This window comes from Heterodontus francisci, chromosome 15, assembly GCF_036365525.1.
Source record: "Heterodontus francisci isolate sHetFra1 chromosome 15, sHetFra1.hap1, whole genome shotgun sequence".
Classification (NCBI taxonomy): Eukaryota; Metazoa; Chordata; class Chondrichthyes; order Heterodontiformes; family Heterodontidae; genus Heterodontus; species Heterodontus francisci.
This window is the reverse complement of record NC_090385.1, coordinates 87,231,691-87,258,511: the sequence shown is the minus strand read 5'-3', so window position 1 is coordinate 87,258,511 and position 26,821 is coordinate 87,231,691. Positions and strand designations below refer to the sequence as shown.

The 26,821-nt window shown below is 40.9% G+C and overlaps 1 protein-coding gene across 10 annotated transcripts in view; it reads left to right on the top strand.

The window, feature by feature from the left end:
- Positions 1 to 26,821, top strand: part of hdx (highly divergent homeobox) — a 133,774-nt gene that overhangs the window by 32,722 nt on the left and 74,231 nt on the right. For 8 of the 10 annotated variants that reach the window (XM_068047792.1, XM_068047791.1, XM_068047788.1 and 5 more), the window contains 3 exons: positions 5,139 to 5,285; positions 9,404 to 10,537; positions 19,241 to 19,294. In XM_068047792.1, coding sequence (XP_067903893.1) covers positions 5,139 to 5,285; positions 9,404 to 10,537; positions 19,241 to 19,294 — 1,335 coding nt within the window. Of the gene's footprint in view, positions 1 to 5,136; positions 5,286 to 9,403; positions 10,538 to 19,240; positions 19,295 to 26,821 lie in introns of those variants that run through there. The other 2 variants (XM_068047790.1, XM_068047789.1) reach the window with 2 other exon arrangements.

Below are 26,821 nucleotides of genomic sequence, written 5' to 3'. Positions count from 1 at the left end.
TTCCATGGAAGTGTTTTCACCATTTGTGCAAGATTGGTACTGCAGTATTCCATAGATTTGTTAATCTCTATCAATATTTAAACATGTCCAAGCATATTTTTCTTAGCTAAAATGGGGGTAGGATCAGTAAGTTCGCGGATGACACTAAGATTGGCCGAGTGGTTATCAGTGAGGTTGAGTGTCTTGGGTTACAGGAAGATATAGATGGGATGGTCAAATGGACAGAAAAGTGGCAGATGGAATTTAACCCTGAAAAGTGTGAGGTGATACACTTTGGAAGGAGTAATGTGACACTGAAGTATTCAATGAATGGCCTGACACTGGGAAGTTCCGAGGAACAAAGGGACCTTGGTGTGTTTGTCCATAGATCTCTGAAGGCAGAAGGGCAGTTTAATAGGGTGGTGAAAAAGGCATATGGGACACTTGCCTTTATCAATCGAGCCATAGATTACAAAAGCAGGGACATCATGTTGGAGTTGTATAGAACTTTGATAGGGCCACAGCTGGAGTACTGTGTGCAATTCTGGTCGCCACATTATAGGAAGGATGTGATTGCACTGGAGGGGGTGCAGAGGCGATTCACCAGGATGTTGCCTGGGATGGAACATTTAAGCTATGAAGAGAGGTTGGTTAGGCTTGGGTTGTTTTCGCTGGAGCAGAGAAGACTGAGGGGTGACCTGATCGAGATGTACAAGATTTATGAGGGGCATGGACAGGGTGGATAGGGAGCAGCTGTTTCCCTTAGTTGAAGGGTCAGTTACGAGGGGTCACAAGTTTAAGGTGAGGGGCGGGAAGTTTAAGGGGGATTTGAGGAAGAACTTTTTTACCCAGAGGGTAATGACGGTCTGGAATGCACTGCCTGGGAGGGTGGTAGAGGCGGGTTGCCTCACATCCTTTAAAAAGTACCTGGATGAGCACTTGGCACGTCATAACATTCAAGGCTATGGGCCAAGTGCTGGCAAATGGGATTAGGTAGACAGGTCAGGTGTCTTTAATGCATCGGTGCAGACTCGATGGGCCAAAGGGCCTCTTCTGCACTGTATTATTCTGTGATTCTGTGAAAAAGACTTAATGACCCAGGATTTCCTAGAACAGCACAAAATGTGACGTAAACTACTAATTGCACTCCCTTATACCCTGATTTTCCTGTTGAAAACTTGTGCCAAGGTTTCCTCAAAGTCATTTGAATATATTACAGCAAGCACAGTAGCGCATCAGGGTCCTCAAATGACAACCACTGGCTTGTTCCATGTGCATCAAAGGCGTAATTAAGCAGATTGATATTGCCATGACCTGAGTCTACGAATTCTGAATTTCAAACCCTTTCACTCTGCTGAACTTAGTCACCATCAGGAAATTGTCTGGTATGGACACACTCAGCTGCTATATTTGGCTTTTGTGAACATTTCAAATTAGATTTTTTTTAGCCATTTGTTTAGAAGTATACATTACTAATTTAGGCTATCTACAAAGTTTCAGATTAAACAAACAAAGGTCGAAATTGGGCCTTGTGCCTGTTTCTTGGGGCATAGAATAGGGGCAAAGTCAGAGGCAATTTTTTTGAAGGTTATGTCCCATAAGGGCACCTGAAATGCGTTTGAACCCATATTAGCTTGGGAAATATTTGGGCATCCCTCGTGGCCATTATAAGGAGGTGTTTGTCCTTTGCAAATGCTGATAAGGGCACATTCAGAATTGGTCAGAAACTTGGGCTGCATGAGAAGATCCATCTATTTATTGTTTCTGCTCCAGGACCCATGTCTTATGAAGCTGCGGAATTTTTAACTGCATTTTAACGCTCCTCCATGCCCTTATTACCTCTGGACTTGACTGTTGTAGCACACTGCTGGCTGGGCATTCACATTCTACCCTCTAAACTTGAGAACATCCAAGACTCTTGCCCGTGTCCTCACTCGCACCAAGGTCCATTCACCTATCACCCCTGTGCTTACTGGCCCTTTTCGTCCATCACATGATCAAGTAACTTCACCTACTTTTTAGCATCTTCGAGCCCCACTTTGTTCCACCTCTCTCGCATCTCCGTTAAAATCCCCATTCACTGTCATTAACTAGCTTCATCCCCAGCTCAAAATCTCCTTCCTCCTTAGTTTCTGCAGTGATTGACTTCTCATTGTTAATGATTTGCTATCTCCATATCAACTTAGCTTACCCCAATTCTTCTGATTTCACTGCCCTTCTATCTTCCCCAAACCCCTCTGTCCATATAAACTCTTTTAGCGACACACATTTACAACCATGTCCTTGACCTTGTCATCTCGTGTGGTTTCTCTACTGCAGTGGCCTTGATGATAGACAGAACTCCAAACACTTCCTGTATCCCTTCCATCGGCAGCACCCTCCCCTCTTTTGACCCTACTTCCTTCTGCCTCTGCCTCTGTGGAAAACGGTCTGCCAGGTGTCTTTCACAATGAACTAGCTGCAGATCTGAAATAAAATTTTAGTTATTACCCCGCCATTGACTGGTCCTTCACACTTTAGAATGTCATTTCTAAGTGTGAGTACATTTGCTATAGATGAGTGGTGTTTAGGTGAACAGACTAATGCAGTGTTCCCACAACAACCCATGAGTATCTGTTACATAAATAGTTGGTTTAATTATTGGCCACATTTAATAGAGCAGTCTTCCTTTATTCTCTAGGAGAGCATGATTTGCTTGGCAATCCACACACTGAGCATAGTACAACACCAATACTTTCTGTAATACATTCTAGTCTTCATTTTGATTCTGATCTACTGAGTGAACAGAATTCCTATTTCAGTTCAATTAATTAGGTGTTTGCCATAGCTCAGCACTCTGACCTCTGAGTCAGGAGGTTGTGGGTTCAAGTCCCACTCCAGAACTTGGGCACAAAAATTAAAGCTGATATTCTAGTGCATCCCTGAGAGGGTGCTGTGCTGTCTTTTAGATGAAACGATAAACCAAGGCCTCATCTGCCCCCTCAGGTGGATGTAAAAATCCCATGGCGCTATTTCAGAGAAGAGCAGGGAGTTATCCCTAGTGTTCTGGCTAATATTTATCCCTCAATCAACATTTTAAAAAAACCCAGATTATCTAGTCATTAACACATTGCTGTGTGCATATTGGTGCCGTGTTTCCAATATTACAACAGTGACTACACTTCAAAAGTACTTCATTGGTGTAAGACACTTTAGAATGCCCTGTGGTCATGAAAAGTGCTAAACCAATACAAGTCTTTTTTAATGGGTGCAAAAGGATATCCAGATGTTGACTGTGCTAGCTATCCTTCTGTAATAAGCAGATTGAAGAGTTGTTCAGATCTTGGGATGGGGGACAGAGGGGAGGCATAATAAGTTCAGGAGGAGAGCACTAGCTGCTTAGAGTAGTGTGCACTTTGAGTAGCCTGAAATCCATGTGCTATTTGGGAAGCTACATTTCTTTTTCTTTACTATCCAACTACTTTCACCACCCAAGGAAATCATAATTACCAAAAAACACATAATTTTAAGTAACATGCAAAGTGTGTTGTATTAAAATTGTTGAATGGTGAAACCTTTGATTCTTTTTAGCATTAACAAAGTAGTCAGCAACATTTTTCTAAGCTTTAATTAATTTTAATTTTCAGAAAATGCTTGAAACACAGCAGATAAAAGTGGAACATTTCAGATGTTGATCCTTTGTCAGAAATTTTTACTTACCTGCTCTCTCCACAGATTGTGACTGACTTGCTGAATGTTTCTAGCATTTTCTGTTTTTGGGCTAAATTCTACCCTGGTCGGACAGGGGCCATCCACCTACCACAAAGTTGGTGGCGATCCCGCCTCCACCTGCCCTGAGGATCCAGTCTGGATTTTTTAGTCCCTTAATAGGCCCTTAATAGGTCTGAGGCAGGACTTCCACCTCATTGAGGCAAGAAGTCCCACCTCATGGAGCTGCCAGCCAATCAGCAGGCCGGCAGTTCTTAGTCCCAGCAGCGCCACCGGGTGTGGTGGCCACTGCTGGGACTGCAACCCAGCGTTATGAAGAGGAAGGATGGTCCCGGGAAAATGTAAGTGTTTGGGGCCTCGCCGTGTCTGATCGGTTGGGCCCCAGTGAGGCAAGGGTGGTTGATTGGGGAGGGGCAAGGCCCCCTCAGGCCGTCGAGGCCGCATGCTTTTGTCAGGCGGCTTTTCTCAGTCCTGGGCCGTCCGACCGGCCAAGGGTAAAATCACCATTGTGGTGGGTTATGCCCTTAAGTGGTTGTCAATTAGCCAGTTAAGGGTCTTGATTGGCCTGTGGTGGGCGGGCCATTTTCCACCATCGCCCCACGTAAAATGGAGGCCGGAGCGGGTCGGGAAGGGCCCCCAAGCATCCCACTCTATTTTACGCCCACCTCCCACCGCCACCATCCCGCTCTTTGGTGGGTGGGGGCGTAAAGGTCTGGCCCTTTTTTTCAGATTTCCAACATTGGCAGTTTTTTTGGCATTTTATTTAGTAATTTTTTTCTTGTTTTTAATCCTTACACCACTGCATCATGGCAAGTAGCCAGACAGCCAGCTTCTATTATTATAGCCAGTGCTAATAAAATGCACAAAAGTTAGTTGGTCTCTTTTTTACTCTCCATTTCGTGTTGGTTCTTATTTTCTCCATAGCATCTTCCTTCATCCAAGCCTGGCTGAGGTCAAAAGCAAAAATGTGCCACAGTCCCCTCCCCATTGTTAACCATGATATTAATTATAAATTTTTATCTTGTGCAGAATTTTGGACGCACCAATTTAGCGATCTGTTGGGAAACTAATGCTTCTAGAAGGCATCTTTTCATGGGAAGCCAGGGCCATGCCTCCTGGTTCCAGCGCTTAGACTGCTAGTTTCCTCCGTGAGGGTTTAAAAAAGCTGATACAAGCCTCTCTGTTGATGATTGACCAGACAGAAACTTTTGGTTTTAACAATTTTACTTGTGTGATAAGTTGGTAACTTCAGCTTTCTAAAAACATAATGATGTACTAATAAGAACTTGGTGTTGCCCAGAATTAATCTGATCAAGGTTTACCTTAAATGCAACAATAGAATCTGTTGTTTTCTTGTGTATCTTGAAATAACTTTTTTTTTAATAGGTTTCAAGTCTTTTTTAACACATTTCAAATTGTGATAACAAAAAGTACTGTACTTTCTTTTATAGATGAATCTGCGTTCTATATTCACAGAGGAACAGCAACGAGTATTGCAGCGTTATTATGACAGTGGAATGACAAATCAAAGTAAAAATTGCTTTGGATTAATAATACAGTGTGCACGTGAAACGGGGTTAGATTTTAATGTAGTCAGGGTAAGTAGTATAACATTTTTCCACAGCCATATTGGAAATGTTGGGTTTATACTGGATCCCAGTAGTATTAAATAATGGAGTAGTATCCATTGTAACACTTTGTCCTCTGCAAGATGCTTATCACAGACAGGACAACTATTCCAAACCAAGCCTTGTGAACGCAAAAGGCAAAATGTTATGTTGTAACTCCTAAAATGTTCAGAACTCTAACTGATTATTGGATCTGTGAATGCTTTCTGATGAGACATACATCTACGTACAGATTTGTGTTCAGAAGTACAGGAAGCTTCATAAGAAACTTCCATGCATATGTATCATTCAGAAGCAGTTTGAGGTGGGAGGAGGAGGAGTTTTTTTTAAAGTGCTACATCAAACTCACTCTGGGCATTTGCCTATAAAATGCAGGCCTAAAAATGAATCGCATGCCCAAATTTGTAGGTTAGAGTTTTGCTTTCTGTTGTATTTGCAAGGCTTGGGGCATGAATGTACCGTTTTATATTTGGCCATCCATGGCTAATGAACAGTTAGGTGGGTGCTGGAAGCTTTTTATTTCAAGCTACAGTTGCCTGTTGGAGTTTGTTACTAAAGTTAGACTTTCATATATGGGTTTAATTTAACAGACAGATACCCAGGCAAAGCCGGTGGAGAGCTCATTATCGCCCTCTTTCCTGTGGATTAGCAGCTGGCATTCTCTGCTGTCCACTGGACCTCAAGCCTGGTGGATCCCACATTATCTAATCTGTTTTGTAATACAAGTTCACGAAAATGTGGCTTTTATTATCCAGGTGCCTGGCCAGTGTTCAGTCCTATGTCTCTTTCTCTCCTCTGCAGTGCTAGAACTGAAAGTAAATGCTTTTAATTTTGGGATCTTTAGGCAGCCATACATCACTGTTTTTAATGTATTGCTTGGTGGCTTTCCATGGTAAAGTAGTTTTATGTGAAATGGCTCAGTTTTACTGCCAACAATGGGAAAGATTAGGGAATAGTCAACTGCATCAAAATTACACTGGCCTGCACCAGATTATGAATGTAAACTAACTGAACCAAAAGCCATATTTTCCTTTGTTCGATAATGTTTGCAAACGCACTTTTGCAGAAAACAACAAGATTGGTTTTGTTTTGCGCTGCCCCGAGCAATAATGAATCTGGAAAAACAACAAAAGTGAGAAATTCTCAAAAGGCCAATTGTTGAAAAGCTATTCCAGAGTATTGAATTCCAGCCCAGATCTGGACTGAGTGAGTCTAACAAAAGCTCAGTTTTGAGGCATAACCATAGCAATGGCATTAATAAATTGTGCAAGATGGAGGGGTTGGAGTCAATGTTCAGCACTCGTCCCTCTTTTTTTATTGTGAACAAGCAGCAGGTTGACATCTCTCTCGCTATAACACGCATTGATGAAGCAGAAAATTTGGGTCAGGGGCTTGAAGGATGAGGGAGGCTCTGCCTAGGACAACCTGGGTGACCAATAAGGTTATTGGTCGCATGATTAAAATGGACCATCGCTCAAGAAAGATATATGGGGCATGCACATTTTCCTTTAAACAATAGATAATTGGAAAGGAATAGGGGAAAGAGAAAATCTGGTATTGTCTGTGAAAAAACTTGAATCCTCACTAAATCTTTCCTGAATCATAGTGTTCTAGAACAGAGAGAGACCCATTTGACCCATCTTGCCTATGCCGGCTCTTTGAAAGACCTAATTGGACTCACTCCCCTGCTTTTACTCCATTCTCCATAGCCCTTGCAAATGTTTTCTTTTTCAAATGTATATCCAATTCACTTTGAAGAACCTGCTTCCACCAATCTTTTAGCAGTGTGTTCCATATCGTATCAACTCCCCATGTTTATAAAACAAGTCTCCTCTTCTCTCTGGTTCTTTTGCCAATTACCTTTAAATCTGTGTCTGCTGGTTACTGACCCACCCGTGTATGGCAGCAGTTTCTCTTTCACTCTGATGATTATTTTTCCATTAAAAGTGGTATCAGTTTGTTCAAAAATCCAATGTATTTACAATTTACACCCAGAAAGTGAATACTTGAAGTCAAAAATAAAATCAGAAAATGCTAGAAATTTTAAACTAATGCAGCTTCAATTTATCTTCTCTTCTGACTTGCTGCATTTTTCCAGCATTTCCTTTTTTTTTAAATTTAAAATTCAAATGTGCCTGCACTTTGACTGCAGAGTGAAAAGTGTTTTAGTAGTAGCAGAAATGGTGGTTCAGAGAGAGAGATGGAAGAATTGCAAGCGGGCATCCTTAGTAAGGGAGTAATGCAGCACAACTGTCATTTTTTAATTCAAATTTTGTGCTGGAACATCCAAAATGACATCTGTGCCGTTGTTCCTGCTCAACTAAACTTGGATAATATAACAGAAAATGCTCGCAAGTCTGGCAACATCTATGGAGAGAGAAACAGTCAGCCTTTCAGGTCAATGACTATTTGTTGTTAACTTGAAACATTAACTCTGTTTCTCTTTACACAGCTGTTGCCTGACCTGAGTATTTCCAGCATTTTCTGTCTTTTTCTACAAATATCCAGCATCTGCAGTATCTTGCTTTTGTATTAGTAATATAATTCTTGACGGCCATTGTACTCTTGAGTTACGTAGCATTGTTTAAAAAGAAATTAACACTTCCTTATCCAGGTTCTCTTTATTAACTGTTGGATTACATTTTGCTGTTTCAGTGTTGGTTGTTTATAGATTTCTTAAAAACTTGTAACAGAGCCACATGCTGATTGTTTTGATGCCGATTGACTGATGATCCGTTTTGTACGCTCGTATTTTCCACAGCACATTTAAAATCCATGCAAAAGGGTTTTAATAAGTTTCATCACACAGTTTTAAAGTTCATGATGACAATTGTATGTGGCTTGTGTTTCAAGAACATGGATGAGAAAAGGCAATTTGACTGAGTTCACTTCTTCCCCAATCCATGTACGGTTTGCATTTTCACAGCCTCCTGCAATTTTATCTTTTGAAGGAAATGAATAACCACAAGAAAGAAGGTGCCAGCAGATTAAAACTCATGACGTCACTTCCTGACTCTCATGTAATCTAGCAAAACGCTGGGATATCCAATCTAAAATTTGTATCCACTCAGTTTTCTGCAGCAATGGAATTTTAGTGTGACCATTAAGACTGGACTCCAGTATTTCATACAATATTTGGTGATGCTTTATCATCTGTAACCTGAACAGTAGTTCTTAAGCAGCTATACATTTTGTACTCACTTTCTAGAAATTAGATTCTAGATTAAACAGGAGTTTTCAGGACAGCTAGTTTGGGGGAGAGGCAGCAGGTGGTGAGGAGAGAGGGGAGTTCTTTGAATTGTTCAGTTTGGTTGGAACTTGCTCATTCAATGCTTATGTGGCATAGTAGCATGATCAGTTCAATAACAGTTACATTAAGCATATCTTTAGGTAAGACTTGAACCATGCCCCAATGTCCCTTCCTTTTCTAACTTTGGGTTTAAATCCTGAATCATCCCCATTGCTCCTTCAGTGTACCAGTTTCAATGTATCATCCTTTTGGAGGTAAGGAAGGTCAGAAATTGCACACATTATGCCCAATGTGCCACTACCAGTGCTTTGATTTTCTCAAATTCTTTCAAAATGCATTGACACCTGATTATCCAAATTGTCATAAAAGATTCTGTTGTAAGGGTGTTTTGGATAATTGCACCAAGATCACTTTTTTGTTCACCGCTTTTTGCTATGGAAACACATCCATTAGGTCAATTTTTGACATACAAATCTGGCTTCAAATTTCTGGAATCATAATCTTGCATTGCAGGTTTCTGGCTTAGTCATTGGGTGCTGCAAGTATGCCAAATGAAGGTGGCAGTAATTGTGAAAATGGATGTGGTCCTCAGAAATGGAACTTGCATTGAAATTCTTAACCATCCTTTTTTACAAGTTACAACAAACTTGTTTTTTGTAAGTGCAATCCTTTTTAATAACAAATTTATAAAATCATGTTATGACGATTAGCTGCTTTCTCCCCTCTCTATTTTAGCAGGCTGCACTGAGCTTTAAGCTTTTCACTTGAACATGTTCTGAATTGATTGTAAAGTTTAAAAAGTCTACATTTTGCACACTTAATGGCATCTGTTTTGCAGACTTGGATTGGCAATAAAAGAAGGAAATTGAATTCTACAAAATACAGCTTGGATGATACACCGACACAAGGGCCAGCAGGTAACAATATGGTGGGAAAGTCTGAGACACCAGTGAAAAATACAGGCCTTGTCTCTCCATCCCAGAGCCAGCAAACCATTTTAACATCACCATGCAGAAATGCAATGGTAACGGGTGTGTTTACCTCTGCCCATTCTGGCAGTGGACATGGGTCGTCTCACCAAAAGGATGGCCACAGGTGTGACATTCCTAAGGGTCTTGTACATAGGCCAATTGGGAGAACTGTGAGAGAAATGGAATTACAACAGCATGCCACTAGTCAAAGACAGTCTGTTTCTAAAAGCCCTGCAATTCCAATTTGTGAGAAAATGACTCCTGGATCGAGACAATTAAATGTTCACAGTCCCACCAGCACTGTCTACTCCTCCAGTACAAAAAACTACAGCCCTGCTTATGTTCAGACTGAAATAAATAGAGTACAGTCAGCAGCAGCTAAGTCAGTTGGTGGTTGGCCAAAGCAGCAGTTTAATTCAACCATTGCAGAACTGTCTCAGTGCCCACGGAAGCTCAATTCTGAACCTCCTTTCTCAAGAAGCACATCCAGCTGTTCATCTGATTCAAAGTTTAACCGAAACACAGGAGACCCTGCTGTCAGCTCTCTTCAGATCTGTGATGTATACTCGCTGGCAGGCAGTGAGCAGTCCTCGAGAAGCAGAGGGGACCAGGCATTTAGGAACTTGCATCAGATGGAAAGTGGATGCTTTTCCATTGCCATGGAAACGGGAGATGTTGACGAGTATGCAAGGGAGGAGGAGCTTGCATCGATGAGTTCAGAGCTGAAGAATCATCCAAGAGTTTCTGAACTGAATGCCCCAAAAGAAATGGAGTGCTCAAATACAACTCTCGCAACGCCAGCAAGGAACATTAGCGCTGGTTCACCACAGGTCGGTGCGCGGGATGTGTCTGGAAGTGTATTCTACCGTAGTGGAGAATTCCGAGCACCAGGGACAACGATGACTTTGTATAATAATGCTGCTTCATCAGAGGACACGTTCAACCTCCGCCTTCCATCATCTAACAACCAAAGGCTAACTCCCAGTCAAAGCAACTATCAGGTACCAGTAACTATTAGTTTTTCTTAGATCTGTTTAGAAATTGTGTTGCAATTGTGTAAACTTGAAAAAGAAATATGTAATCATTTAAAATGTAGTTGTCCGTGCACAGAATCATATTGGTCACCTGCTAAATGCTTTCCTTTTGATTTTTAAAGCTCTGTAAATTTCCAATGCAAGTGACTGTATAATTTAAGAACATAGACATTCGAGCATAAGAAAGAGGAACAGGAATAGGCCATTCGGCCCCTCAAGCCTGCTCTGTCATTCAATAAGATCATGGCTGATCTGATTTGTGGCCTTAACTCCACTTTCCTGCCAGCCACGCACCCCCCCCCCCCCCCCTCACCAACCCATTGACATCCTTGTAGATGAAAAATCTGTCTAACTTGGCCTTGAATATATTCAGTGACGCAACCAGCACTGTTCTTTGGGTTAGAAAATTCCAAAGATTAAGTTTTAGTTTTTAGTTTTAGAGATACAGCACTGAAACAGGCCCTTCGGCCCACCGAGTCTGTGCCGACCATCAACCACCCATATTAACGACCCTCTGAGCGAAGAAATTCCTCTTCATCTCTCTCTTAAAAGGGAGACGACCTATTTTGATTCTGTGTCCCCTAGTTCTAGATTCCCCCACAAAGAGAAACATCCTCTCAGCATCTACCCTGTCAAGGCCCCTCAGAATATTATGTTTCAATAAGATCACCTCTCATTCATCTAAACTCCAAGGATTATAGGCCCAACCTTTCCTCAAGACAACCCATTCATCTCGGGAATCAGCCTAGTGAACATTCTCTGAACTGCAGACATAACCCTCCTTAAGAAAGGAGACCAAAACTGGACGCCATACTCCTAGGTGTGGTCTCATCAACACTCTGTACAGTTGTAGCAAGACTTCCCTACTTTTATACTCCATCCCCTTTGCAATAAAGGCCAACGTTCCATCTGCCTTCCTAATTACTTGCTGTACCTGCCTGCTAACTTTTTGTGTTTCATGTACGAGGGCAACCAGATCCCTCTGTAGCACAGCATTTTGCAGTGTTTCTCGATTTAAATAATATTTTGCTTTTTTACTCTTCCTGTTAAAGTGGATAACCTCACATTTTCCCACAATATACTCCACCTGCCAAATTTTTCCCACTCACTTAACCTGTCTATATCCCTTTGCAGACTCTTTGTGTCCTCCTCACAACTTGCTTTCCTACCTAATCTTTGTATCGTCACTCTTGTTAATTTCTTCTTGATGGTTTAATTTTTCAAGCAGTGTCTTTTATGAGCCACTTATACTTGATGTCAATCTTTGTTTTCTCTGTAATGTCAACAAAAGTATTTTAAGAAAATACATTGAGTAGACAAAAATATTGGTTATTTTTATTGCTGCGTACAAGTCAATGCAAAACTGAAATTTACTGCAATAAAATTGGAATCTGGGCTTGAGCTCTACAGTGCATTGAAAACAGCAACCGTATCTACTTGTGGATAGCCTGTCTTTGAAAAATTAGATTGCTTGGCTTCCATCCCAGAAGGTTGTGAGTTCAAAACCCAAGATTGCCTGTCACCTAAATTGCACTTGCTTGCTTTTGTTCTGACTTTTTGGAAGTTCTGAATTAGACCATTGGTTGGATCCCCATTGGAGGTGAAGGTAAAGGTTTCTGTCTAAGGAAGCATTCCTGCAATACAAATGTATTGTGTGAGATTCCAACTATTGTGTAGTATTTAGAGTGTTCCTTTTAATTTCTCCTAGGGTTTATACTGCAACTTTTGCTGCATTTCAAAGTGCAATTGTTAAAATTAATTGTTGCACACCTCTTATACTTGATCTGGGAATTTTGGCAGTGCAATTTTTCTATCTCAAATGAGATTTGTATTTAATGTTGTACTAGCATATTAATGCACCTTCTGTTCATTCATCCATACACTAATGTGAGCTAGTTACCTGTAAAGGAAGACAGCTGCACTATGTTTGATCTTGAGCATGAGTAGTTAGTTCGCCTTTTCTCAGTTGGGTGCTATCTGAAAATACAGCTTAGAGATCCACTTCACCTGAGCGAATACTGTCTTTTTATCTTCTATTTCCTTTGACCTTTTGAAATGGAATATGGATTTCAATGATACAAAAGGACCTTAGCTGTATGTTCTGAACTGAACAAAATTATTTCAGAAATGACATTAGTTTCTGCAGTGCACATACGCTTCGCAAACTTGGAGCAAAGATTACTCGTCACTATGTGGATTGGAATTGTAAACCAGTCGTCTTGAATTCATGTAGTGTCATTACACATTGTGTCCACAGCCTTTCTCTGCCTTGTGTTTCCATGTAGAAGTGACCATAATACAGTTAATTTTAGCATAATCATGGAAAAGGACAAAGATAAAACGAGCGTAAAAGTTTTAAATTGGGGGAAGGCAAATTTTACGAAGCTGACAGGTGATCTGGTGAAAGTGGACTGAATACAGCTACTTGAAGAAAAATCTGTGGCAAACCAGTGGGAGGCATTCAAAAGTGAGATTCTACAGGCACAGTGTGGACATGTCCCCGCAAAGATAAAGGGTGGTATGGCCAAATCTGGAGTTCCCTGGTTATCTAGAAGCCTACGGGGTAAGATAAAGCAGACAAAGAAAATTTATAATATATAAAAGCAAAATACTGCAGATGCTGGAAATCTGAAATAAAAACAAGAAATGCTGGAAATACTCAGCAGGTCTGGCAGCATCTGTAGGGAGAGAAGCAGAGTTGACGTTCAGGTCAGTGACCCCTCTTCAGAACTGCAGATATTAGAAATGTAAAAGCTCTTAAGCAAGTAAAGTGGGGGGGGGTGGGGGGTTTCAAGAGATAACAAAAGAGGTGTTGATAGGACAAGGACACAGAGAATAACTGAGCAGAAGGTCATGGAACAAAGACAAACGGTATATTAAGGGTTTGCTGAAAGACAAAGTGTTAGTACAGAGAGGGTGTGAATAGACTGTAAAGCACAAAGCACTCCAAGCACAAACATTAAAAAAAAATTAAAAAGCAGAAACAGTGGGTAGGCACAGTAGAAACAAACTAAACACACTAAAAAACCTAAAATAAAATAACCGAATAAAGAAATAAAAAACTAAACATAAATAGGGGGGGCCCGTCATGCTCTGAAATTATTGAATTCAGTATTCAGTCCGGCAGGCTGTAGCATGCCTAATTGGTAAATGAGATGCTGTTCCTCGAGCTTGCGTTGATGTTCGCTGGAACACTACAGCAATCCCAGGACAGAGATGTGAGCAGGGAGGCTGGGGTGTTGAAATGGCCAGCAACCGGAAGCTTGGGGTCCTGCTTACGGACTGAGCGGAGGTGTTCCGCAAAGCGGTTACCCACTCTGTGTTTGGTCTCCCCAATGTAGAGGAGACCACATTGTGAGCAGCGAATACAGTATACTAAAAAGAAAGAAATACAAGTAAGTCGCTGCTTCACCTGAAAGGAGTGTTTGAGACCTAGGATAGTGAGGAGAGGAGGTAAATGGGCAGGTATTACACCTCCTGCAATTGCAGGGGAAGGTGCCGTGGGAAGGGGATGAGGTGGTGGGGGTCATGGAGGAGTGGACCAGGGTGTCGTGGAGGGAACAATCCTTCGGAATGCTGACGGGAAGGGAGGGGAAGATGCATTTGGTAGTGGCATCACGCTGGATGTGTGGGAGCATGATCCTTTTGGATCTGGAGGCTGGTGGGGTGGAAAGTGAGGACAAGCGGAACCCTGTCGCAGTTCTGGGAGGGAGGGGAAGGGGTGAGGGTAGAGGTGTGGGAAATGGGCAGGACACGGTTGAGTGCGCTGTTAACCACAGTTGGGGGGATATTCTCGGTTGAGGAAAAAGGAAGACATATCAGAAGCACTGTCGTCGCAAAAACATTCACAAAAAACTTTAGAAAGCCAAAAGGAGTATAGAAAGTGCAAGGGTGAAGTAAAAAAGGAAGTTGGGGGAAAGCAGAGAGGATATGAAAAATTATTAGCAGGTAAAATCAAGGAAAACCAAAGATGTTTTATCAGTGCATTAAGGGCGAGAGGATAACTAAGGAAAGGGAAGTTGTGCATGGATGCAGAAGATGTGGGCAGGGTTCTTAATGAGTTTTTTGTCCCTGTCTTCACAAAGGAGAGGGATGATGCAGACGTTGTAGTAAAAGAGGAGTGTGAAATATTAGATAAGCATAATGAGAGAGGAAATACTAGAGGGTTTGATATCCTTGAAAGTGGATAAATCGCCAGGGCTGGATGGATTGTATCCCAGCCTGTTAAAGGAAGCCAGGGAGAAAATAGCAGATTCTCTGAGGATTATCTTCAAATCCTCACTCGATACAGGTGTGGTACCAGAGGTTTGGAGGTCTGCGAACGTTGTACCATTGTTTAAAAGGGTGCAAGTGATAGGCCAAATAGTTATAGGCTTGTCAATCTGACCTCGGTGCTTGGTAAATTATTAGAATTGATTCTGAGACAGGATAAGCTGTCATTTAGAAAGACAGATTAATCAGTGATAGTCAGCATGGATTTGTTAAGGGAAGGTCGTGTCTTACTAACTTGACTGAATTTTTTGAGGAACTAACAAGGAGGATTGATGAGGGTAGTGCAGTGGATGTTGTCTACATGGATTTTAGTAAGACATTTGACATGGTGCCACATGGCAAACTGGTCAGAAAGATGAAGGCCCATGGGATACAGGGGAATGTGGCAAGTTGGATCCAAAATTGGCTCAGTGACAGGTAACAAGGGTAGTGGTTGATCGATGTTTTTGCGAATGGAAAGCGGTTCAGTGGTGTTCCGCAGGGCTCATTGTTGGGTCCCTTGCTGTTTGTGGTATATGTTAATAATTTGGACTTGAATATGGGAGGCATGATTGGGAAATTTGGTGATGACACAAAAATTAGCTGTGTAGTTAATGAAGAGGATAGCTGTGGACTCCAGAATTATATCAATGGTTTGGTTGAGTGGGTGGAAAAGTGGCAAATGGAATTCAATCCCGGGAAGTGTGAGGTAATGCATTTTGGGAGGGCAAACAAAGCAAGGGACTACATAATAAACGGGAGGATATTGAGAGGGGTAGAGCAAGTGAGAGACCTTGGAGTGCATGACCACAGGTCCCTGAAGGTGGCAGGACAGGTAGATAGAGTGGTGAAGAAGGCATATCTAACTCCACCAGGCCTGGAAGCTAATTTTGCATGGTCCAGGCCCTTAATTGGTCTCCGGGACCTCCGCCCCTCTGAGACAGGAAGTCCCACCCTCCCCAAGAGGTGCCAGCCAATCAGAGGACTGGCAGCACCTTAGTCCCAGCAGCGCCACTGGAAGGGTGGCCGCCTTAAATGCCATAGCATACAAGGCTATGGGCCAAGTGCTGGAAAATGGGATTAGAATAGTTAGGTGCTTGATGGCCGGCACGGACACGATGGGCTGAAGGACCTGTTTCTGTGCTGTATAACTCTATGTGTATAGAATACAAAAGCAGGGATGTAATGCTGGAACTGTTTAAAATGCTGGTTAGGCCACAGCTAGAGTATTTCGTACAGTTCTGGTCACCACATTACAGGAGGAAGATAATTCCTCTGGAGAGAGTACAGAGGAGATTTACAAGAATGTTGTCAGGGCTTGAAAGTTACAGCTATGAGGATAGATTGGATTGGCTAGGGTTGTTTTCCTTAGAACAGAGGAGGCGAAGGGATGACTTAATTGAGGTGTACAACATTACGAAGGGCCTAGATAGAGTAGACAGGAAGGACCTGTTTCTCCTAGCGGAGAGGTCAGTTACCGGGGGCACAGATTTCAGGTGATTGGTAGAAGGATTAGAGGGGACATGAAAAACATTTCATTTAGAGGGTGGTTGGTGTCTGAAATTCACTACCCGGATCGGTGGTGGAGGCAGAAACCCTCAACTCCTTTAAAAGGTACCTGGACATGCACCTGAAGTACTGTAACCTGCAAGGCTACGGACCAGGTGCTGGAAGGTGGGATTAGATTGGGTGGCTAGGTTTTTCAGCCGGCACTGACACAATGAGCTGAATGGCCTCCTTCTGTGCTGTAACTTTTCTATGGTTTTAAGTGTGCAAAATGTTCACAGTACTGTTGTGGCAGGGAGCTGAATTTTTTTTGTGTGGCTGGAGATCGGTCCACAAAGTGAAAAACAATTGAGAAGGCTAACTCACAACAATATCTGCTGAGCCACCATCTGTGGTTTGAACTGATCAATTGTAGCTTTCCCTGGGGTTTAGTGGGTAATGCACTTAATGATCAGGAAGGCCCGAGGCTGGATAGTGAAGGATTATGAAGGTGCTGGGATTTCAAAATTTTGAAATGGTAGTGTCATGTGTTACTCCAATATTTTTTCTGCAGAAACAGAATGCAAACACAAGTTCTGATTTGGGTATTTTTACTTGTTTTGGGAAATACTGCGAATAGAGGTGAGAAGTGTTCATCCACCGTGAGTTGCATGAGGCTGCACAGCAATTTATCTTGAAAACCTGGTGTAGAACACTTGAAAGTTGGGCGTAATAAATGTGATTCAGTTACATTTATCTCCTTGAAATGAAGAGCTAGAATAGATTTGGAAAAAGCTCATGAAAGTATTGTCCATTTTTAAATCAAAGTTGCTTAATTCAAATTACCTTAATTCATTTGAGCTCTAAATTCCCAATTCCCAATTTCCTGTGTAATGTTAGTTGCTTATTTCAAATAGTTGGATACTGCAAGATTTCATAGTGGGGGGAATAAAACATTGAATTAATAGCAGTGAACTGTATGTATGAGAGACTGCTTCTGGAATGAATATCTATGTTCAGATGTGTATGTCCCAGAGCTTGAATGCATTCAGAATACCCAGGGCACTTTGCAGCCTGCATGCAGTAAGACATTGCTCTGAGTTAACACACATTTTATATTTTCTGTTAAACTTATGTTTCGTTTAAGTTCCTTCAGAGATTTGAAAAATGATAGCGTTGCTAAATTGTTACTAGAGGTTGCATTGTTCTGAAGTTGTTCAGGAAGGAACAGAATGAGGAAATATTCCATTTCAGGTTTGCAAAGCTCAACTGCAAATACACTCAAAGCATTTTGAAACAACTGGCATCCATGTGAATACCCGTAGGCTGCAATATGGAGTATTGAACGTGGAATACAGTGGATTGTCGTTATGGTGAAAGACAATCTTTGCCAGTTTGAACTGCACGACGTATTCATATGCCGTCCATTGAACTCTGAACAGTTTCTCCTAAGTTTAATTGGGGGTTTAGAAGGTTGAGTGATACAGGCGCTGCTAAAGCCTGATTTGAGTCAGTGGCAGTTTGTTACCATGTGCCAAAGTGACATTTGAATGATGTCACAAGAGCTCAAATGCTTTAATTCATTTTGAATAGAATCTTAGAGCGCAAAAGAAGGCCATTTGGCCCATCATACCTGTGCTGGCTCTTTGGAAGAACTGTCCAATTAGTCCCACACCCCTGCTCTTCCCCTACAGCCCTAGAAATTTTTCCTTAGACACCTGTAGACACCAGAAATATGTTTTAACTTGGTTCACAGCAGGGGTAACCCAGTTGGGGAACCATCGTAGACCTTATTCTCTTGCCCTTTTTTTTAACTTTGCTCTTTGGCACCCAAACTGCTCACAACTCTTCACACTGCAGTTTGAGACCTGTTGTTTAAGTCTGAAACAACAAGGTGTTGGAATCCAGAGTCAGGTCAAGAGTTCCATTTGATCTGCTATTGATCTATTATTTGATCTGTTTACACACATCATCATGGCAAAGCTAAAAATGGTCAGTGAATGGAACCTAGAGGCAAACAATTAAATTTACTGTTAACTATTGAATATATACTTAAAGTAAAATTACATCTCTTACATTTTTTTTATTTTATTTATTTTTTTTTATTAATTTTTTTATTTAGAGATACAGCACTGAAACAGGTCCTTCGGCCCACCGAGTCTGTGCCGACCAACAACCACCCATTTTTATACTAACCCTACAGTAATCCCATATTCCCTATCACCTCCCTACACTAGGGGCAATTTACAACGACCAATTTACCTATCACCTGCAAGTCTTTGGATGTGGGAGGAAACCGGAGCACCTGGCAAAAACCCACGCAGACACAGGGCGAACTTGCAAACTCCACACAGGCAGTACCCAGAATCGAACCCGGGTCCCTGGAGCTGTGAGGCTGCGGTGCTAACCACTGTGCCACGTAAATTTAGGGTGTTGGGTAGAGTAGGAGTCAAACAGTAGTCTTGTGTTATCCCTGTCCAAATGAGAAACAAAAAGGAAATTGACTACCATTCAAATTACAAGAGAAAATTGGAAGTGAGGGAAAGAATGTTAGCACAATTGTCTGCAATGCTTGCCTGTGCAACTATTTTGTACATGGTAGTTGAGCACTTTAACATAAAAAAGAAAGCTGTTAAAAATCCCAACTCTGTGGGTCTGTTGTAATTAACACCTGAAAAACAACATTCAGGGCTACGTTAACATGGATTTTTGTCAGTCCAGCATCCGTTGTGGTAAGATTTTTTTTTAAGCTCTAGAACTCTTAAAATTGATTTGTAAATTATTCAGAATACTGTCATCTGGTTTGAATCTGAACAATGAATGATTGCTTGAATTACTTGAGGCTTCAGAATATCTGGTAACTGTAAAGAAGCTCACATTAATGATCTCTTTTACAGTTCATAATTTCAACAGTAATATTATTTTCTGCTTCAGGTGTCTGGCTCTCTCCTATTGCCTTGTATAACAGGAACCTCAAGAAAAAGAACAGTGAGTATTTTGTGCACATCTTGCCACTAATTTTCAGATCCTACTCATTCGCTAATTGTAAACTGTTGGCCCTTTTCCCCAGAAACATGTTCACAATTACAATGAACATTGGCATTGACCAAAATGACATGCCAGTTTCTAACAGTCTTTATAGATGAAAGAAATGTACAGAAACCTAATTGCATGAAAACATCGAGACAGGCGAAAAGCCCACTTGTGCCAATGAAGTTTATCTCTCCTGTTTGCCAACTCTCCCATCAGTGTCCAACCGTACTCTGATAAATCCCAATATATTTGTCTACATTGCCTGCCTGACAGATTATTGCACACATTTATTGCTCTCTGACTAAAGGCAATCTCGCTGATATATCTTGAATTCTCACAGCTTTCCATTTCTATCCTCTGGCTTACTCTGAAGTAATAATCTGGATTTATCTTCTCCATATAATTTAATATTTTGTGGACTTCAATGAAGCAACCCCCACCCCCCCACCTCAACTTGAAAAACTTTTGTATCCTGTGGAGTTCAAGCTTTTCTAACCTTTCCCCATAGCTCATTACCTTTACACCTAGATCATTCTTCTTGCTCTTTTTTTTAATTGGAGTGACCAACATTCAGCATGCTACTTAGAAGTATGCTCTGACTAGTACAAGGAGCTAAACTTAAACATTGCATAAGTTAATACCTCTAAAGGTACTAAGGTTGTAATTTTCCACCATATTGTTGAGCTTTGCTGAAAGTTTCCTTATTTTTTGATTTGTAATGCAGTTATTGTGGAATGCAAGGGTGAAATAATGTGATTTGTATCCACAAGCCTCTTTCCCAAACCAGAATACTTACATTTCATTGTAGTCTGAAGGGGAACATAGGAACTTGAGTAGGCTATTCAGCCTACAAACCTGTTCTGCCATTCAGTGTCATCATGGCTGATCCACCCATCTTGTCTCCATATCACTTAATACACTTGGCTATCAAAAATGTGAATAGCAATACAACAGAAAATACTTTTAGCTCATAGGGTAGGTTCACTGATTCCGTGCTCTCATTAGAGGGCTGAGCTTGATCAGAGTATCAACCAGAGATTGTGTGACAACACCAATCTGTGCTCTCTGCGCACAACTCCATGCTGGAAATGGAAGATTGATGAATTTACCATTCTTTTTATTGGGCTTTCATGTTCTACTTTCTAGTCAGTCATTGCTCATTTGGTAGCACTGTCACCTCTGAGTCAAAAGGTTGTGGGTTCAAGTCCCACTCCAGAAATTTGAGAACAAAAATCTAGCTTGATACTACAGTGAAGTACTGAGGAAGTGCTTCTCTGTTGGAAGTGCCATCTTACGGATGAGACGTTAAACAGATCCGCTTTCTGAAGTGGACATAAAAGATCCAACAGGAGCGTTATCCCCAATATCCTGGCGAATATTTATCCCTCAATCAACATCACTAAAAGAGATTATCTGGTCATCATCACATTACTATTTGTGGGACCTTGCTTGGCTGCCAGACTACTTGCGTTACAACAGTAACTACACTTCAAAAAGTCCTCCATTGGCTCTAAGGTGCTTTGGGAAATCCAGAGGTCATGAAATGTGCTACATAAATGCAAGTCTTTCATTCTTTCTTTACTTGTTTCTCTTACAACAACTATGTCTGTTTAAAGAAAGCGTAGCCAAATACTAATGCTGTCAAGGGCTTTACTAAAGCCAGTTAAAAATTCTGATGCTACTCCATCTGTTTGCATGCGATTCCTACCTTGGTGTTTCTTTGGACTAATGCTTAAGCAAGACCAAGCAAGTCAAAATGAATTGAAGAAACAGCTATTATAAAACAGTGTGATGTTGGTTTGTAACATAAGCCAAGAACGTGTTTCATAGTCATCAAATCATAAGCTGAGTGTTTTGCTCATCACTGTTAAATCTCTTTCCAGTGATGGTGACTGGTGACTGTGTAAGGAAACTACTGGCAAGACTTCTTCTAATTCTAGTTCTCTGATAGAAATCATTTTATGTTAGCAACTTGCCTGCTGACTTCTGGAGAAGATTTGTCTTCAATGCTATTCTTTAATCCTGATGTCTTAGCTCTCAGTTAACAACAACATTTTTTGCTGAAGTACGCTGTTGACCTGCAGTGAGAACTGCAAGCGCGCCATTGACATGTAGCGGAAACCACAGGTGCACTGTTTATGTAATGTGGGAACGACAGCATCTTGTAGGAGCTCCTGGAGCTGTATTGACATTTTTTGGGAAAGATGAATGCAGCATTGATTATTTTTCACACGGTGAAATGGACCTTTCACTCTTAATTTCACACTCCACAATTAGACACATGTGGGTAGAAATAGGTAATTGTTGTGTCCGGTTTTTGTCTGTGCATGTGGCCTAGCAAGTGACTGCCACTAAAAAGGTTAAGTAAACTTTTTTTATGGTTGCTGTGGAGCCAGAAGGAGCAGGAGTGCGCCAATTGTGGGTCTGCAGCATCCCTACAGTGCTGTGCAGTGAGGAAACGCACTCCTGTTCCTTCTGGCTCCACAGCTTTGTTGGGATGCTCAGGAACCCGATTGGCCATGTCGCATCCCCTCTCTTTTGCCCTCTGGGACTTACCTGAGGGTCGCTGCCAGCAAGGTGAGTGGCCTGAAATTGATCTGCTGCAATGAACGTATTGCCTGTGAACCAATGATTGGAACAGGCAGCTCATCTAAATTATTGAAATGAGGCCCAATTTCAAACCTGTATCAGGACTTCCAGTTAGTGCTGATTTGGAACCCAAAAATGGGGTGAGCCAAATTTCTACCTCGTGGAATCCAAGTGATGTCCTCCCAAAGTATGGGGTCAGATTCAATGAACAAATAAATAGGTGATCTTGTGAAATAGGTAAGCAAATTCTCCAGTTTGAGATTTTCTTGAAAAACTCAAGTTTGTCTTGTGGAGCACTTAATCGTTTCCTATGTTCATAGTGGGAATAAATAAATGAGGTTTTTTTATAATAGTGAACCTTAATGTGCAGTTTTACTATTCAAGATAATACCTGCAAACAAATGGATAAAATATTTCATTAGCAGAGTGGTTGCTCATAAATGCTTTTACATTACTTTATATCCTCACATACATTAGATTTGTTGCATGATTTGTCTCCATTTATACTACCTGGTACACCCACATTCAGAAACACCTTTCAAAGGAGCAATAACACTAGACTCTTGTAAGTAGAGTGAATTTGTCAGTTTTATTTTGAAGTTAACATAGCCATGTAATCTACAAAAAGATAAAGTAAAAAGGATTTTAATTTTTTAAACCAAATAATTTTATTGTGGTACCTTAACATAATAGAATTGTTCTTAAAAAAAAATGAAAATTGGGATTTGAATGTATATGTTCAAAATAAAGCAACAATTTAACTTGATGCATTTCAGCCATGGTCTATATCACTTCATTTAAAGTGTAACCACTTATATAATCAAAACATTTAAAATCCCAAGAATTTTGAATGTCTGTTGTAATGCTCCTTTTACCAGTCAGTTTCCAGAACCAGACTGCTGTGACTTTCCTAAGTGAGTTTGTGGAAGCTGAATGCATCTTGTTACTATATTAACCAATCTGATTCCAGAGCTACTGTGACTTGGTTCTGCCAGAAAAATAATTATGAAAACTCACATTTATAGATATTTCTGTGTCATACAATTCAGGTGATGATCTCCACTTCCTAACCCGCGTTAGTGTCCACAGGTAGATTCTAACATTATTTAACACATCTCACTAATAAACTGCATATGAATAATTGCTACTTTTAAATTTGTATCCCCAACACAGTGCTGAAGAGAGGAGGGGAAAGGGTACAACTGTTCTGGGGCCTGAACTCAAAGCGTCCAAAATTTATGAATGAAACTGATCAGTGATGATAAAACACATAGTAATAAAATAAAAGGACAAAAATAAGTTTCTGAATTTCCATATACATTTTTTTTGCTCTGCATCTGACTTGTAAGCACACTTCATATTTGACTCTTTAATTCATGTACACAGTACAGCCTGAGACCCTTCAGAATTCAGTTTTTGGCTTTTAATAGGTAAAAGCTCTTTATTTGGGAAACTTCTTGAACAACTTCAGACATCCTGATGGCTAACTACGAACACGTCATAGATAAACAACAAAGGCTTAGAATTTTCCAGAAGTCCTGATTGGTTAGCTTGGGTGGGCGAGGCTTAGTGAGTTGCTGTGACACCCTGGTGTCACAGTACAAATCAGTCTGGTAAAATGTTACAAAAGCTTGTTTTTTCTTAATTTTTATTGAAAATGTTTTAAATAGCGAAGAAATAGGTTAAAATTTATGGAAATCAATTCATCTGTTCTCCTAAATTGGATTACACAAGTGAAGATTGTTAGAATTAACAAGTAGTTACATTGCAAAAGTGGTTTTCTTGAACATGTTTCAGGAAGACTGGAATAATTTTTCACTCAATATACAAAAGACAATGCTTTTGGCTGTTCTGAAGTTAATGAATACCGTTCAATACACTTTTTATTCAATAATATGTTGTAATATCTGAGATCAATAGATTTTGATGGGTAAGGGTATCCAGCAATATGGAGCTAAGATAGGTAAATGGTAGTAAGGTACATATTAGACAGGATCTAATTGAATGGTGGAGCAGGCTCGAGTGCCTGAATGGCCTACTCCTGTTTGTCATGCCATGTTGGTATGTTTTAAGGCTGGGAGATTATCGCTCCCATCAGAACAATTACATTTTTAAAAAGTTATAAGAACAAAAATAGTTAGTCTGTTCAGATGCATAAGCAGAACATTCTGGACAATATTCAGAAGGAAATAGAAATTTATTGTATTTTTTCAGAGTTCCCACTTTTTTTGGTATGGTAATGATTTTCCTACAAATTTGAGAATTACATATGGTGGTCATTTCACGAAAACACAGTTAAAATCCTCACCTTTGTATTCCAGATCTCTTCAGGTAAAGGCCAGCATTTCAATAGCCTTTTTGTTAACTTTTTGTACCTCTGCAGTAGCTATTAGTGACTTTTAACCGGACACCCAAATCTTTGCTCCTCAAATCCTCCAAACGAATTTAAAAAAAGTTTCCAGTCTCTTCCATTTTTACTTATTGTAGTTTGGAGTTTTTGACTCCATTGTTTCAGCCATTGAACACGCTTTGTTTTTTTTATCTCTACAGCATGGACCCCCTGAAATTTTCTCATGGTCTGTTTAATGCAAACCTGGTTTGGAAATCTCCAGCGAATGTTAAGGATTTGTACTTAACTGTTAATGTCAGAAGTTGGAGGCCTGTTCCAAACTTCTCAAAAGATCTTTGTTCCTATCTGACCTGCTGGGAAAGTTATTTTGTTGACAACAATGTCTAGCCTCAGTTCTTCCAGAATCTATGCCTCCATATACCTCCTAGTTATGGTATAAGTGTGCTTGCATTGCACTGCCTGAAAAGCTGGTGGAAGCAGATTCAATGGCAACTTTCAAAATGGAATTGAATATATAATTAAAGGAAATATTTGCAGACCTATGGGAAAGAATATGTGTGTTGGACTAATTGGCTAACTCAAAGAGCCAGCCCTGGCAAAATGGGCCTAATGATCTCTTTCTGTGCTCTATGATCAGTTTGATTTTTTTTTTTCAATCCCACTCTCCTGAGCTGCATCCTACATAAACTCCAGCTTATCCAAAACTCCATCATACACACCCTGTACAAACTCCTGTTCTCCTGATAACCCTGCCCTCCAGCTTCCCCTGCTCAGTAGATTGATTTCAAAATCCTTGTTGCTTACAAATGTCTGCATGGCCTAGCCCCACCTTGATTCTGAAACCTCTTTCAGCCCTACTTGCTCTTCTGACTCTGGTGTTGCGACCAGGTGAGAAAGGGGTCCAGGGGTACCCTCTCAGCCTTTGCCTGGTTTAACCACAGCAGGGTTTAATTTTTAAAAACAACTCCCCCTCAGTGAATCCTTGTTCACTATTTTCCAATTGTATGGCAAAAAAATCAATCAGACAGGTTTCTTAGATTTAAACAAGAAAGATGAAAGTTTATTAACCTTAAACTCTAATCCGGTTAATGACCATGCTAGCCTGCATATGCGATAAACACACACGCAGATAGAGATTAAAAAAGTAGAAAGAATAAAGGGGAGAAGTTTGAGGCAATAGCTGGGTCCTTTGAGTTCAATGAGGAGTGTTTGGTTGCCAGGAAGTCTTGCTGTTAGTTGGGGCCCAGTGCACGCGTTAACTTGTTTCGATGTAGGAGTTTTCTTTCTTGAGGTTTAAGCGACTCCAGTGGGTCCGGAGGTTTGTGAGAAAGTGAGAGAGCCAGCCAGGAGAGAGGCTCTCTTGTTCCAGGTTCAGTTTCAGGCTGTCTTCAAACTGTCCTGTGAGCACAATTCAAAACCAGACCTGGGCCAGCAGTTTAGTCATGTGACTCACTGTTTAAACAAACGCCTGCATTTGCAGATTTCAAAGCTCTCGATTGGGGGGTGCTGGTGGGCGTGTGGGGGGTATTGTGCTGTCTCTTACCCCGACAAGATGTGGATCACCGTTGCCCAGCCCAATCTCTGTTAATTGAATCAGTGAGCAATTCTTTTGTCTCTCCAAGCACTGTCACGTTGTATGCAAATATCCTCCAGCCAAATGTCTGGTGATCTCTTTTTAAGTAAGTCATTTCTTCACTCCAGCAAAAGTTTAATATTAATGTTCATATGATATTAATATGCGTCATTTTTGGCAGGTGGGGGTCTTCATGACACTGGTCTTGTGCATTGTTCTTCCTTCCCTTACAGCACCACCATTGATAGAGAGCATTCTCTGTCCTAACCCCCTACTCTTGAGATGATTCACTAATTTAGAAGAGCTACAGAGGTCCAAGTTGCTATTGCTCCTGAACTTGATGAAGGTTGTTGCCCCCTCCATTATTGAAGATGTGCCCGAGCTGGTGCATTATCTCAAAGTTCCTTGCACTTAAGCTAGACTTCTGCTAATGTTAACACTTGAGCTGTTGCAGCCACACTTCCGCATTCCATGCCAATCCAAAAGGCCAGCACAGTGTAGTTATGAAGATTCATACACAGTCTCTTGTGTAATTTGGAGCTCTCCCAGATTGTGTAAGTGCCTGGAGCTTGGATCTATGTTCACTACAAATGGCTGTAAACTGGCAGCTGGAGGACGAAGGCCTCTTGCCTCCTTATTGTGCCCGAATGTCTTAACAAGATTAAGAGTTGGTTATTTGAAAAATAGCAGTGCAAACACAACAATACTTCCTCACCAGCTGCACCAGCCTACAACATTTTTAAGAATGAGTTTTCAAACATGTTGCCAACAAAAATTTGTCACCAAACTCCATCTTGTGGCAATTGTGCAGAGGGGCATTTCAGGTTCCTGAACTGTGGTGATGGGTTGCATTTGGAGTGAAAACCATTGATGGAGCTTGAAGGTTATTTAAGCTTACAGATTTATATCCTACCCCCTTGTCCTATCTGCTGCCAATCAGTTCAGCCTTAGGAGTAACAGGTTTTCAAAT